Source organism: Centroberyx affinis, unplaced genomic scaffold (genome assembly GCF_046629955.1).
Source record: "Centroberyx affinis isolate AG114_WGS23_722 - 3 ecotype Tasmania unplaced genomic scaffold, CSIRO-AGI_Caff_v1 ptg001205l_1, whole genome shotgun sequence".
Classification (NCBI taxonomy): Eukaryota; Metazoa; Chordata; class Actinopteri; order Beryciformes; family Berycidae; genus Centroberyx; species Centroberyx affinis.
The window spans coordinates 442,835-455,334 of NW_027279723.1; the positions used below are offsets into that span (position 1 = coordinate 442,835).

Genomic DNA, 12,500 nt, shown 5'->3' on the forward strand with positions numbered 1-12,500 from the left:
AATCATTGCCAAAAATATATTTCGGTGAAACTGCAAAATTCATGGCATTTGCGTTATTTCTTTTTCTATTTTCCTTTCTTCCTTCCAACTCTGCCTTGACTAAATATCACTTCAAGTAAAGAATCAGTCAATATCTCGACCTTATTTCATATTTGCATCAAAATTAAAATTGAAAAATTAATCTGTTGTTACATGGTGAAAAAATAAAGACCTCTAGTAACGGTATTTTAAGACATTTTAAATCATTTTAAGGCATTAAATGTAGATAGTGTAAGACTTTCAGACTTTTTAAGGACCTGCATATACTCTGATTTAATACTGAGCAATGAACATCAGCTAACATATTTTCCCCCAAATGCATATATAGCATTTTGGAATGAAACTCAACAAGGTTGAATCCAAGAAATGGAAGGCTGAAAAGATGCAAAGGAGGGAGGCAAGTGGGAGGGAGAGCAGGAGAGAGAGGCCGAAAAAGGGGTTTTTGAGAGAGAAAGGGAGATAAACAGAGTCACAATCCTATAGGAAAAAAAAAGAATGAGGGGAAAAGAAACGATGGATGAGGTGAGTGGTACAGGAACGAGTGAGAAATGGCACTATGGGAACTGACAGGCTCATGCATAAGCAAAGGGAGAGAGGGGGGAATAAATGAACTGCCATCATACAGTACTCAGGTGTGGCCTCCAACTTGAGAGGGGGAGAGATAGAGAGAGAGAGAGAGAGAGACGGAAAAGCAAGAGGAGCAGAATGGCGATGAAGGCCACAGCTGATTCAAAGCGGGTCGGAGAGGAGAGGCTGGGGGGAGGCTGAGATGGAGGGGAGGCTGAGACGATCGGCGTGAAGGGGAAAAAAAAAAAAAAAAGGAAAAATGAGAGGAAGGTGAAAAGAGAGAAAAGGTCACGCAGGAAAAGGCTACCGCATGGGCAAAGGACAGTTGCAGTTGCTGGTGCTGCCAAAGCGGGACAGGATTTAGAGCGGGGCGGGACGGGTGAGCGAGAGGGGTGAAGGACAAACGCTTTCGACTCAGCAAACTGAAACGCATCCCATCCCAGGTGTGTATCGCGATGACACGGCGACAAGCGCTCTCTTAACAAGTTCCAGACAGGATGCAAGCGGCGCTCTCTCCCTTCTGAAACTTTCCTGTAAGGACGACTTTCTCACGTCGCGGCACTCACTGCTTAAGACGTTTTGTTTTTTTTTGTCATTTCAGAGGCTTCAAAAGCTCAGAACTAGAGCGTGGAAGGGGAAGTGAAACTATGAGGAAACGGGGCGATAGAGTGGAAGGAGGGGATGGGGGGGGGGGGGGGGGGGGGGAGAAAGTGAGCGGAGCGTCGCTGCCTTTTAAGTCCTAAATTGACTTTCTGAGAGGAAGTGGGATTTATGGGGAATAAGGGGTTATAAATAGAGAGGGGGGAGCGCTCAGGAATAAAACGCTCAATTTGAGAGGCAGGATTTGTGTCACAAATGTAATTACGGCTGTCCAGCTCGCAGCCTGATAGAATTAAGCTCCTTGCCAGCGCACTGCTGCACTATACACAGAGGGAAACTGTGTGTGTGTGTGCGTGGGTGCGTGTGTGTATAAAAGAGACCATGTGAGAATTTTGGTCCGAGTAAAAAAAAATTAAAACTCAGGGTATGTATCGCTGTATGAGATAGTGCTGTGTGTGTGTCCTTGACTGCCTCACATGAGATATGAGAAGAAACGAAAGCGCGACGTACTGCTACTAGAGCGCGCATGTGTGTGTGTGTGTGTGTGTGTGTGTGTGTGTGTGTGTGTGTGGGTGTGTGGGTGCGCTCGCTCCATGCATGTCAGGCATTTAAGGCTGGAGGTAAATGAATAATGAGGGTTTAATAGGATGGATGAGCGGGGGAGAGCTGGCTATCATCGCCAGCTCGATCCAATGGAGGGTGAAATCAGCGTTTATCACATATCGCTGCCCGCTGTGCCAGCAGATGCTCTCACGGATCCGTTTGCATCGTGTCTGCCTGATTGCCACGGATACAAGCCGGTGCAGGTCTCTGACAAACAGCCAAACAGCCGAACAGGCCCGGGACGATGGGCGGCGCCCTTCATAGCCGTAGCGCCCCTCCATTGCAGCTAAAGTAATAATCCGAGACATGTTCATATAAATAAATGTCTGTTTTGCTGTCAGTGATTGATACCATACAATAGTGATGCAACCTATAGCCAAAGAAGAAGACAGAAACTCAAACTGCATCAAGAGAAAATCCAAGGAAGAAGACATCACAGTACTGGACACACTGTTTGATTGACAGGGGAAGAGCAGAGCAGAAACACCACAGCAATGAGCACCAAAGCCAAAGTAAAGATAAATGAGGAACTCACGGATTACCACTTCAAAATGGTGCTTGCATTTCACTCCCTCTTCACAAACACGCACACACACTTAAAGCGTACGCAAACAAATACCCATACGCGGGCACACACACACACACACACACACACACACACCTCTATGTGATATGTATATTGAGACTTCAGTAGAGGCTGACTGCTGTCTTGTCTGTATTCAGCAGACAGCAGTGAAGTCGTTGCCTGGAACGTAGCCTGAGGGTCCCGTGGCACTGACAGGCCCTGGAAAGACTAACACCGCTCCATGACACTGCTTTGTACCTTTAAAGTGTCACCTTAAAAAGTGACTGTGACACGCCTGCTTTGAACCCGAAAGCAAACACACTGATAAAAAAAAAAAAAACGTCAGTGAAATATCTAGTTGTCGAGTTTTAAGTACACATTTGATGGGGGGTCGAAGCAATATCAACGACCAACCATATTGGTATTTTGTGGGAATTTTCCTGCTATTCTACCCTCACCCTATGGTGTGCCTGTGTTTGTGTCTCCTACTGATGACAAAATTATCAATTCTGGAGTGAAGTTGTCTGCCAGACGATTCCCATTATTTCACCCACTGAACGCAAGTATAAATGAATCCACAATGCCCAAATTACAGCCTTTGCTACACAGACTATGTGTAGTACAGATTTGATACGCTGCTCAGTCTTAACAGATACGCATGCACAAGCTCGCGCTCACACACAGACGCTCACACACACACATACAGACACACACACACACTGCAGAACCCTCCCATCTTGCCTCACCAATTACACTGCCCAGTGCAGTGGATGGTAACACCAAGCTATTACACAGGATATTGTGTTTTTTTTTTCATATTGAAATACTCATAGAAACTTGATATTAATTTGATACTGTTCCAGCTCAACACACAAACAAAAACACACACACACACTCACACACACACAAACCCAGACACACTCCTGAACCCCCCCACAGTTCCTCAACAGGGTTTTAACACTTACCTATCAACTGGACTACAATGTGCTCTACAGCAAACAGCTTTGCAGCAGAGTGGCTGAAAGGTTGCCGCGGTTACCAGAAAGTGCCCCCTCCATCAGAACAACCTCCCCCCCCATTGTGGGGGAGGAGGGGGATTTTAAAGGTGAGTTGCCAAGGCGACGCTTTAGCCAACTTCGCATAGGGGCTTGTTGCTCCTGGCCTTTAAATGGGGGACATAACCAGTACAGAGAGCAGACACACACACACATGCATGACCACACGGATGCATACACACCACAGTGAATATACGATACTGGCTATACACAGATATACTTACAGAAACACACATGTCCGTGTACACACACACACACACACACACACACACACACACTTTACTCTTTCATCTAGGATCCAATCTCAGGACCAGGCAATAAAACCTTCCCATTATTCTGGGAACCAGTAAAACAGGCCCTATCCTTCCTTTTCCTATAAAAACACATGTCATATAACCGTGGATAGACACCCTACACACCTGTAAAAGAAAGCCTGCTCTCAGTGTCGCCCGGTTTCAATAAAGGTTATTGAATTCAATCCAATAGAAGCCTTAGAACCCACTGAGTTACAAGGGATAGAAAGGCCCCTGCCTGTGCCACCGTGGTTCAATAAAGGTTATTGAATTCAACAGGAGCCTTAAAAGCCATAGAATTGCAATGGATATTAAGGTTCCTTCCTGTGTTTCCCCATTTCAATAAATGTGACTGAGTCTGATTGGATACCTTAAAACCCACAGAGTTAAAATGGATAGAAGCAGCACTGGTCTATCATGGTGCAGTAATCTCCTTTGCTCCACCTTAGATTAAATGTACTGTATATAGGCCTTAAAACCTTTATCGGATCAAACCTATGTTGACATGTGAGAGCACTGGGAAGTAAAAAGGCATCAGAGGCACGAGGCACATGTCAGATTTAAAAGATGAATACTGTTTCGGTAGCAAGGGAAGAGAAAGGCATTAAGGTTCGGTCTTCATGTCTAAGCTCTGGTGTGACAATGCTGACTTCAAATTGAATCGCTTGAGACAACCGACCAGCCAATCAACGTACAGTCCAATTACTCTCCTGGCCAATCAAAATTCCGTTCCAATTAAAGACCTGCCCAATCATCATCTACCCCCCCCCGCCACCACTGCTTGAGTGCACTCAGCGATATCAGGGGGCGGTGGATGGAGCTGGATGGAGCTGGATGGAGGCGCTGGCCTGGCAGTAATTGTGTTTAGATGTTTAGATGTATGAGGGGGTGGGGGGCGTGCGGGCCGTATGTATTTAGCCCCGACTAGATGAATGGCTTTAATAACCGGAGGGGACTTAAAAGGCCATTTCATAATTACTGCTCACCTTTACTGGATTACAGCGGCGCTGCGGGGGTGGCGGGGTATGGATGGGGGTTAGAGGGAGCCGTGCAGAGTGGGACATGCCATTTGTAAAAGCGCGGTGGCTAAAAGCACTTGTGCAATGAGGGAGAAATGTAGAGCGCATACGGTGAGACACACACACGTTTGTACTACTGTACTTGTGAGGACTACATTCATTGTCTGACCCAAAACCCTTAACGCTCTCCACTACATGCCTAACCTTACATATTAACCTAAACGGAATCTTAACCCTAAACCCAAGTCCCAACCCTAAACTAGTCCGGCAAAATGAAGACCGGCAAAATACCTGCACTTTGGAGGATTTCCCTCATCTTTCTATGCTTGTAAGGATGGAATTCGGTCCTCATAAGTACAGAAACACAACAACAAACACACGCGCGCACACACAAACAGATGGCCCTTGCAGACAGGAGGTGATCAATCAATTCAAATCGGCGCAACATGGTGACTTTCAACTTAAATCAACGACGACACGCCGGATGTGGAGAGCGGAGGGGAGGGAGGGAGGGAGGGAGGGAGGGAAGAGCAGAGAGAAAGCGAAAGGGAGGGACAGAGAGGGAGAGGCGGCGTTGCATCCAAACAAAGAGTGTGAAAACAAAGCGGCGGGTTTCGGCGCTGGCGGGGGCGCCGGCTGGTTTTAAAGTCTAATTGCGCGGAGAAGAAACAACAGGGACTGATGGGCGCAGAGAGCGGTGGCACCGGTGGCTGTGCTGCAGGGTTTAGCTGTTAGCTAGCCAGCGCTAAACATCCACACAGCAGCGGACGAGCCGAACTGATCTCCAGCCAACACACACACACACACACACACACACACACACACACACACTACTAACAAGTAGAGGGGAATGACGGCTGAGATGCAGCACTGCAGTAGAACCCTCCACCTAATGATTGTGTGTGTGTGTGTGTGTGTCTGGATGCGTTCCCAGGTGTGTGTGTGTGTGTGTGTGTTGCGGAGAGGGGAGTGTGTTGCCAGGGGAGATGTTAGACGCTAAGGGAAAGAGATGGAGGGATGGATGGAGGGATGTCTGTCCACTCCTTTTCTGGCTCTCTGAGGACGCATACACACAAACACACACACACACACACACACATAGCCTGCCTGACGATTACTAGTGTTGGAAGACTCTTTTCATTAGTCTGTCCATCTCTCTCTTTCAAGTACAAATGGAGACTGCTCAGAATACTTACTCTCTGCTGTAAAAGCATGTACATTTCTCACACACACACACACACACACACACACACACAGAGGCATTAGCAGATACTGGGCCAGAGCTGACTTAGTAGAGGAAACTCAAAAGCTGGAGCATGTTCACCATAATCACATAAGGCTGGAACAGATACAGAGCCGCAGAGGAGAGGGAGGGAGGGAGGGAGGGAGGGAGAGAGAGAGAGAGAGAGAGAGGGAGAGAGAGAGGGAGAGAGAGTAATCAAAAGAAAGAGAGGCGTAAAGGTAACTGGGAAAGTGAGAGCAAACAAAAAAGATGAGCCTGTTGAGAAGGAGAGAATAAAAGCGATCATACAGACAGAATAAGATGCAGTAGAGGAAGAGAGAGAGAGAGAGAGAGAGAGGGAGAGAGAGAGAGAGAGAGAGAGAGAGAGAGAGACTCAAGATAACTGGGAGAGAGAGGATACTAAAAAGGGGATGAACCTGGTGAGAGAGAGCAGGAGAGAGAGAGACGTGATCGGAGAGAAGTGATTGGAAAGAAAGAAAAAGGAGGAGGAGAGAGAGAAAGAGAGAGGGAGAGAGAGACAAAAAGAGAGATAGGGACAGAGGGAGCGGTAACGAAGATGAAAGCAAAAAAGAAAAAAAACAACAAAAGCTGTATCGAGGTTTTTAGAGGAAGGGATCAGGAAATCCTGAGAGTGGAGACTGAAGATTCAAGAAGAGAAGAGACAGGAAGAGAGAGAGAGAGAGAGAAAGCTAGAGAGAGTGACAGAGAGAGAGAGAGATGGAGCGAGAGAGAGAGAGAGAGAGTTAGAGGAGTGAAGCGCTCCTCGCAGCAGCTCTAGCCAGAGAGAAAAGGGTTTTAGCCAGATTAAAGAAGCCAGGCAGGCCTCTTAAGACCATCCGCCTAATGAAATATGTCAAAGCCCATAAAGAAACACTGAGGCCATTTAGGAACCGGGGGGGGGGCGGCGGGGGAGGGAACTGAGGCATTGCGCAAGGAGGCTGAGCGAAAACCGCCGCGTCAGCTAAAAAAAAAAAAAAAGCACGCAAAGGCCCTGTCAATACGCATTAGCTAGGCCGTCGACGGGAGAGGAGGAGGAGGAGGGAAGAAAAAAAAGAAGAAAAGAAAGCTGCTCTGGAGAAATGGATCGCTTTATTTATCATAGGCCATAAGGGTTATGGGCGCTGATCAGAAATGGGAGTAAAGGGAGGAGGTGTGTGTGTGTGTGTGGGAGGGTGTGTGTGTGTGTGTGTGTGTGTGTGTGTGTGTGTGTGTGTGGGGAGAAGGGGTGGGTATCGGGGGGGGTGAAGCCACTTGTGGGAATGCTGAGTGTGGGGGATTTCAGGTCAGCAACGGAACGGCACTCGGGCCATTTGTATTCCGCTGGCAACAGGCTTAGTTTGCTGTTGCAGGTTGGATTTAAGAGATCTGTGTGTGTGTGTGTGTGTGTGTGTGTGTTTGTGTCAGAGAGAGAGAGAGAGAGAGAAAGAGAGAGAGAAGGAAACCAAAAATGTCTGAGTTTGTGCAAGAGAGAAAGCAAATGGCAAGTGTGTGCTGTGCATAGACTTTATACCTTATGTATAAGTCCCTGTACACACTGCATACTCCCTCCCATCTGCACATGCTTCCATTCAGGCTGTCAGTGTTGGCCTTCACAATCACCACTAAAACACGAATCATGATTATTTTACTATATATTATGATTACAATTAAGTCTTAATGATAAGGGGAAGGAGAAAAATGGCAAATATTACATCTTATATCACCATTACTGCCATATTCAAACACAGTGGGTGTTCGAAATTAGATGAAATTAAATGTTTCTGTATGGCTGAATTCTACAATTAAAGTCATATATTGTTTATTTTTAACCTTTATTTAACTAGGGAAGGTCAACTGAGCATGCATGCTCTTTGTCAGCAACACCCTGGTTTATATTCACACTGGAGCTGCCCAGTATAACCACCAGTCTCTTTACAAGCAGCTGTGGAGCAGTTGGGGGTTCAGTGCTTTGCTCAAAGGCACTTTGACAGTAGTAGCTGAGGGAAGTGCATCCCTTTGTCCGACTCAGTGGATGTTCACAGTGTGGGTATAGGCTGAATCACTGTTGTGTTATATTAATCGCCAATAGAAAGTAGCAAAAACAGACATTTATTTATGTGAAAATGTTTTTACTCTAACCAGACTTCTCGAAAATAAAACAAAGTGGAATTGGCCGCGGAGTAAGAAGTGAAGCGGAGGCGGTTGTAATGCGCTGCGGCTGCTGTCAGCCGGGTGAGGATTGAACACCGTGGGCCCGCTGACCCGGACGGCCGTAAAGCAGCTGGAGCTGAGACACTAACTGCTTCACAACTCAACTCTGTCAGCCGCCGAGTGGAGGGGCAGGAAGGAGCCAAAAGGAGGATGAGGAAGAACAAATGTCTGACAATAGATAAGAGTGAGCGAGGCGGTGAGAGAGAAAATGAGAATCTGCACACACGAGGTTGGTTTGTTTGTGTGTGTGTGTGTGTGTGTGTGTGTGTGTGTGTGTGGACAGGTTCAGCTGTGGCACTGCACAAGAACAGAGTGAGACAAGAGAAATGTGGTAGCATGGTAAGCGTCGTTAAAAACAAAAAATCTGTATTTTCTCTGACTGTGTATGAGTGTGCAAGTGTGTGTGTGTGTGTGTGTGTGTGTGCAACAGACTAGTATCAACTGTGGCATGGTGCAAGAACACAGTAAGAATACAAAATGTGTTAGAAAAGTGTAGAAGGACAAAATAGTGTCTTTGTGTGAGCATGTGTGTCTGTTTATGCCAGCGTAAGTGTCCTTATGTTTGTGTGTATGTGTCTTTATATGAGAGTGTGTGTCTTTGTATGAATGTGTGTGTCTTTGTATAAATGTGTGTGTGTGTGTGTGTGTGTGTGTGTGTGTGGGCGCGCTTGGGGGGACAGGTAGGTTAAAAGTATGCGCTTGTTGCCGTTTGCTCTCTCCACAGCTATTGGTTTTCTCTTATCAGAGAGTTAAGGTGTGTGTGTGTGTGTGTGTGTAGTGATTATATCAAACGCTCACCTGGCCTCTGCGCCACCAGTGATCCCATGTTGCTCTCGTCAGCCACTGGAACACAAAAAACACACAAAAGCACACAGAGTTAATACCATATATCAGTGCTTTCCATCAGTTAACAACACAGAGCAGCATAATACGCATCATTCCAGTGCTGTCTACTGGTGTGTAAATGGTTATACTGGTGTCGTGTCAATGGATCCAGGTAACAGGAAAGTGTGTGATGGTGGAGGGCATGTGGGGACGAGCGAGGGAAAAGATGAGAGAGACTGGAAGAGGAAATGAAAAAGAAAGGAGAAATATGAGAAAAACAAAATAGAGAGAGAGAGATTATTGTGAGATAGAGGGAGAACAGGTAGAGGTGAGAGAATGAGAGAGAGACAGACAATAAGGGAGAAAAAAGAAAATGAGAAGAAAACACCCCCCCTCCTCCCCCTCACACACACACACACCTTCACCCCCCCTAATCTAACTAAACAGGATTGCGGTCGGCCAGAGGCAGCCGCCACAGGCAGTGCACCATGGGATACAATAATAGGTTTTCATTACGCCGCCAATTCTCTTAAATAATCCTTTTCATTTTTTATGAGGTCAATTTTCCCGGCGGAAAAACAGGCGAAGGGGAGACAGAAAGATGAAGAGAGAGAGAGACAGAGAGGAACTGACGGGGGAATTGAGAAAGAGAGAGGGTGAGGGAGAGACAGTGACAGGGAGAAAGAAGAGAGAGAAAGACAGGAATCATGAGGTGAGAGACAGAGAAAGAGAAGGTGCAAGGGGGTCGAGAGAGAGAGAGAGAGAGAGAGGTAGAGAGGAAGAGAGACAAGGACTGTGACAGACAGAGGATGAGAAACAGAGGAAAGAGGGATTCAGAGATAAAGGAGGGATCAAGAGAGGTTGAGAGACATGGTGAGACAGACAGAGAGAGGGAGGGAGATAATGAGAGGAAGAGAGAGGGGTGGCAGGTGGATCAGTCTCTATTTGTTCATTCATCCATTCGTCTGTCTATGACATGCAATTATTGATTTTTACAAAACATGGAGGAACGCTGCATCTCCCCACTCCGTTCTGTCTTCTTTTAACATTACACTGACTGGTCCAAGGAGGGCGCTACTTTGTTTCTTCTTTCATTCGTTCACTCCTTCGCTCACATGTCACATGATGTTTCAGACACCACTGATCAGATTTTGATGAAGCTTGAGAGAATGATGCATCTCACCACTGCGTTCTGGCATTTTCATCATTACACTGAACGGCCCAAGGGTGTCAGACATGGAGGGAATGATTTCTTTGTAATCAATGAAAGCGGCTTCATTGAGAAATAAAGTTGATATTGGCTGTTTTCTGGTGTAATGACATAAACAAACATAAAAATAAAAATATTGTAGCAAACATACTCCAAAATCAGATAAATGTAACCTAGTATACAAGTGTCTACAGCTGTATGTGGCTTTATTGTTTTTTTTACCACACAGCTTTTGTTTACATTTGTGCACATAGCAGAAAAACACCAAAGCTATACTTCTGCATGTTGATGAATTTGGTCGATAGAGACGAAACTGTGGAGCAGCTCGAACAACACATGGATGCCACACTGACAGCAATTTAACAAAACACATTTAGCAGAGTTTGACAGGTGTTTGTGGGGGCTGACAGGTACTGTTCTCTTGTGCACATACACACTCATGTTTGTATTACTATACTTGTGAGTAGAGTTGTTTCCGATACCGATACCAGTATCGGAAATGCCTCCGATACAGCCTAAAATGCTGGACCGGGTATCGGCGAGTACCCAAGTCTATGCACCGATCAGATATCACGTAATTTATTAGCCCCAAAAAAAATCTACTTTAAAGTAGTTATATATTAAATGTCTGTTATTTTACTAAATTGTGGCTGCACTTTAACAGTTGTTTAAAGGAATTATTTATTCCTAGATTTATTTATTTATGTTCTTTTTTAGTTATGACTGACTGTCAAACTAGATAATAAAGTTCTATGGCATTCATTCTCTGTATGTATTTGTTCATGTTTTACAAAGGGTTTAACCTGGCCATACAACGATGATAGCAATCATATCACATCCATACAGGGTTAGTAGTATACAGCTGTTAAAAAATAATAATAATATATATATTGTTTTTAACACACTGGTGTCGGATCGGTACTCGGTATCGGCCGATACGCAAGTTCAGGTATCCAAATCGGTATCGGGAACGAAAAAATGGTATCGGAACATCTCTACTTGTGAGAACTTTCCATTGACTACATTCATTAAGTAAACCCTAACCCTAACCCTCCCCACTACATACCTAACCTTAACCCTTACCCCAATTCTCTTTTATAAAGATTATGTTTTTGGCAGAGTGAGGTTCTAGGCTGGATTCAAACTCCTGACCTGGGGACACCCACTAAATCCCTAATCCCACCTAACCTTTACCCTCACCTAAACTGAATCTAACCTTTAATTCTAACCTTAACCCTAAAGTCAAGTCCTAAACCTTTGTAGAAGTGAGGTCCTCCCTTTGGAAGGGTTTCCTCATCTTTCTGTCCTTGTGAGGACATTTGGTCCTCCTGAGAACACACACCACTGTAGGTGTCATAACATCCTTGGATATACAGAGCACAATGAGTTCATTATCAGATTAATTTCTGGCTGCTCCGATGTCCCATCTCAGCACGGGAGGGAGGTGTGTGTGTGTTCCTGTATGATCTGTGTAAGGAGGCTTTGAGTCAACAGACTATTTGCCAAGGCATCTAGAGGCATCTAGGGTCAATATCGCTCATCCCCCTCTGTCCATGGCGCTTTAATAAAAGCAGACCCTCTGCAGCTCGGGTACATGTGGCCATAAATCCACCGCTGTGATTGACATGCAGGGAAACTCTCCTGGGAGAAAAAGGAGCATTTGTGTGAAATGGCCCTTTAAATACGGGAGCCTCTAGATGGGGTCAGCAAGGTCTTGTATGTGTTGAGTGCTACTGCCATATTTACACATGTACACGCACACACACACACACACACAGCTCCGTTAACTACCTTGTTTCAGCCCTGAGCGCTTTGGAGACGGAAGGGATGAATAGAACCACAGAGATAAAAAAAAATAAAATAGATTGAGATGGAGGACGGCCAGAGATGGAGATAGAAACAAGAGAGGCAGAGAGATAGCGGTGTGTATTCAGGGAGCTCTCAAAGGGATAGAAAAGAAAGTGTGTGTGTGTGTGTGTGTGTGTGTGCGTGTGTGTGCGTGTGTGTGTGTGTGGACCACCCCTGTTCGTAATGAAAGCCAATCAGCTTGGGTGGCAGAGGCGTGTGCTGCAGGAAGAAAGCCAATCCACTGAACCTAATGAACCGGGATTGGAAATCAGAGAGAGACCGAGAGAGAGAGAGAGAAAAGAGAGAACAGAGAGAGAGCGAGAGAGAGAGAGAAAGAAAAGAGAGACATAGACGAGAGCGAGAGCGATGAACTCATCAGCTCGGGATAACAAGAGCAAGGGAAAGAGTTGAGGAAGAAAAGCGCTAAAAGTAAAAAATGAGGA

At 45.7% G+C, this 12,500-nt stretch overlaps 1 protein-coding gene across 1 annotated transcript in view; it reads right to left on the bottom strand.

Moving 5' to 3' along the window:
• pard3ba (par-3 family cell polarity regulator beta a) overlaps nt 1-12,500 on the bottom strand; it is a gene marked incomplete at its 5' end in the record, with an annotated part of 88,838 nt that overhangs the window by 61,151 nt on the left and 15,187 nt on the right. Inside the window, one exon of the mRNA XM_071524584.1 lies at nt 8,973-9,017. Within this exon, the coding sequence (XP_071380685.1) occupies nt 8,973-9,017 (45 nt within the window). The remainder of the gene's footprint in view (nt 1-8,972; nt 9,018-12,500) is intronic.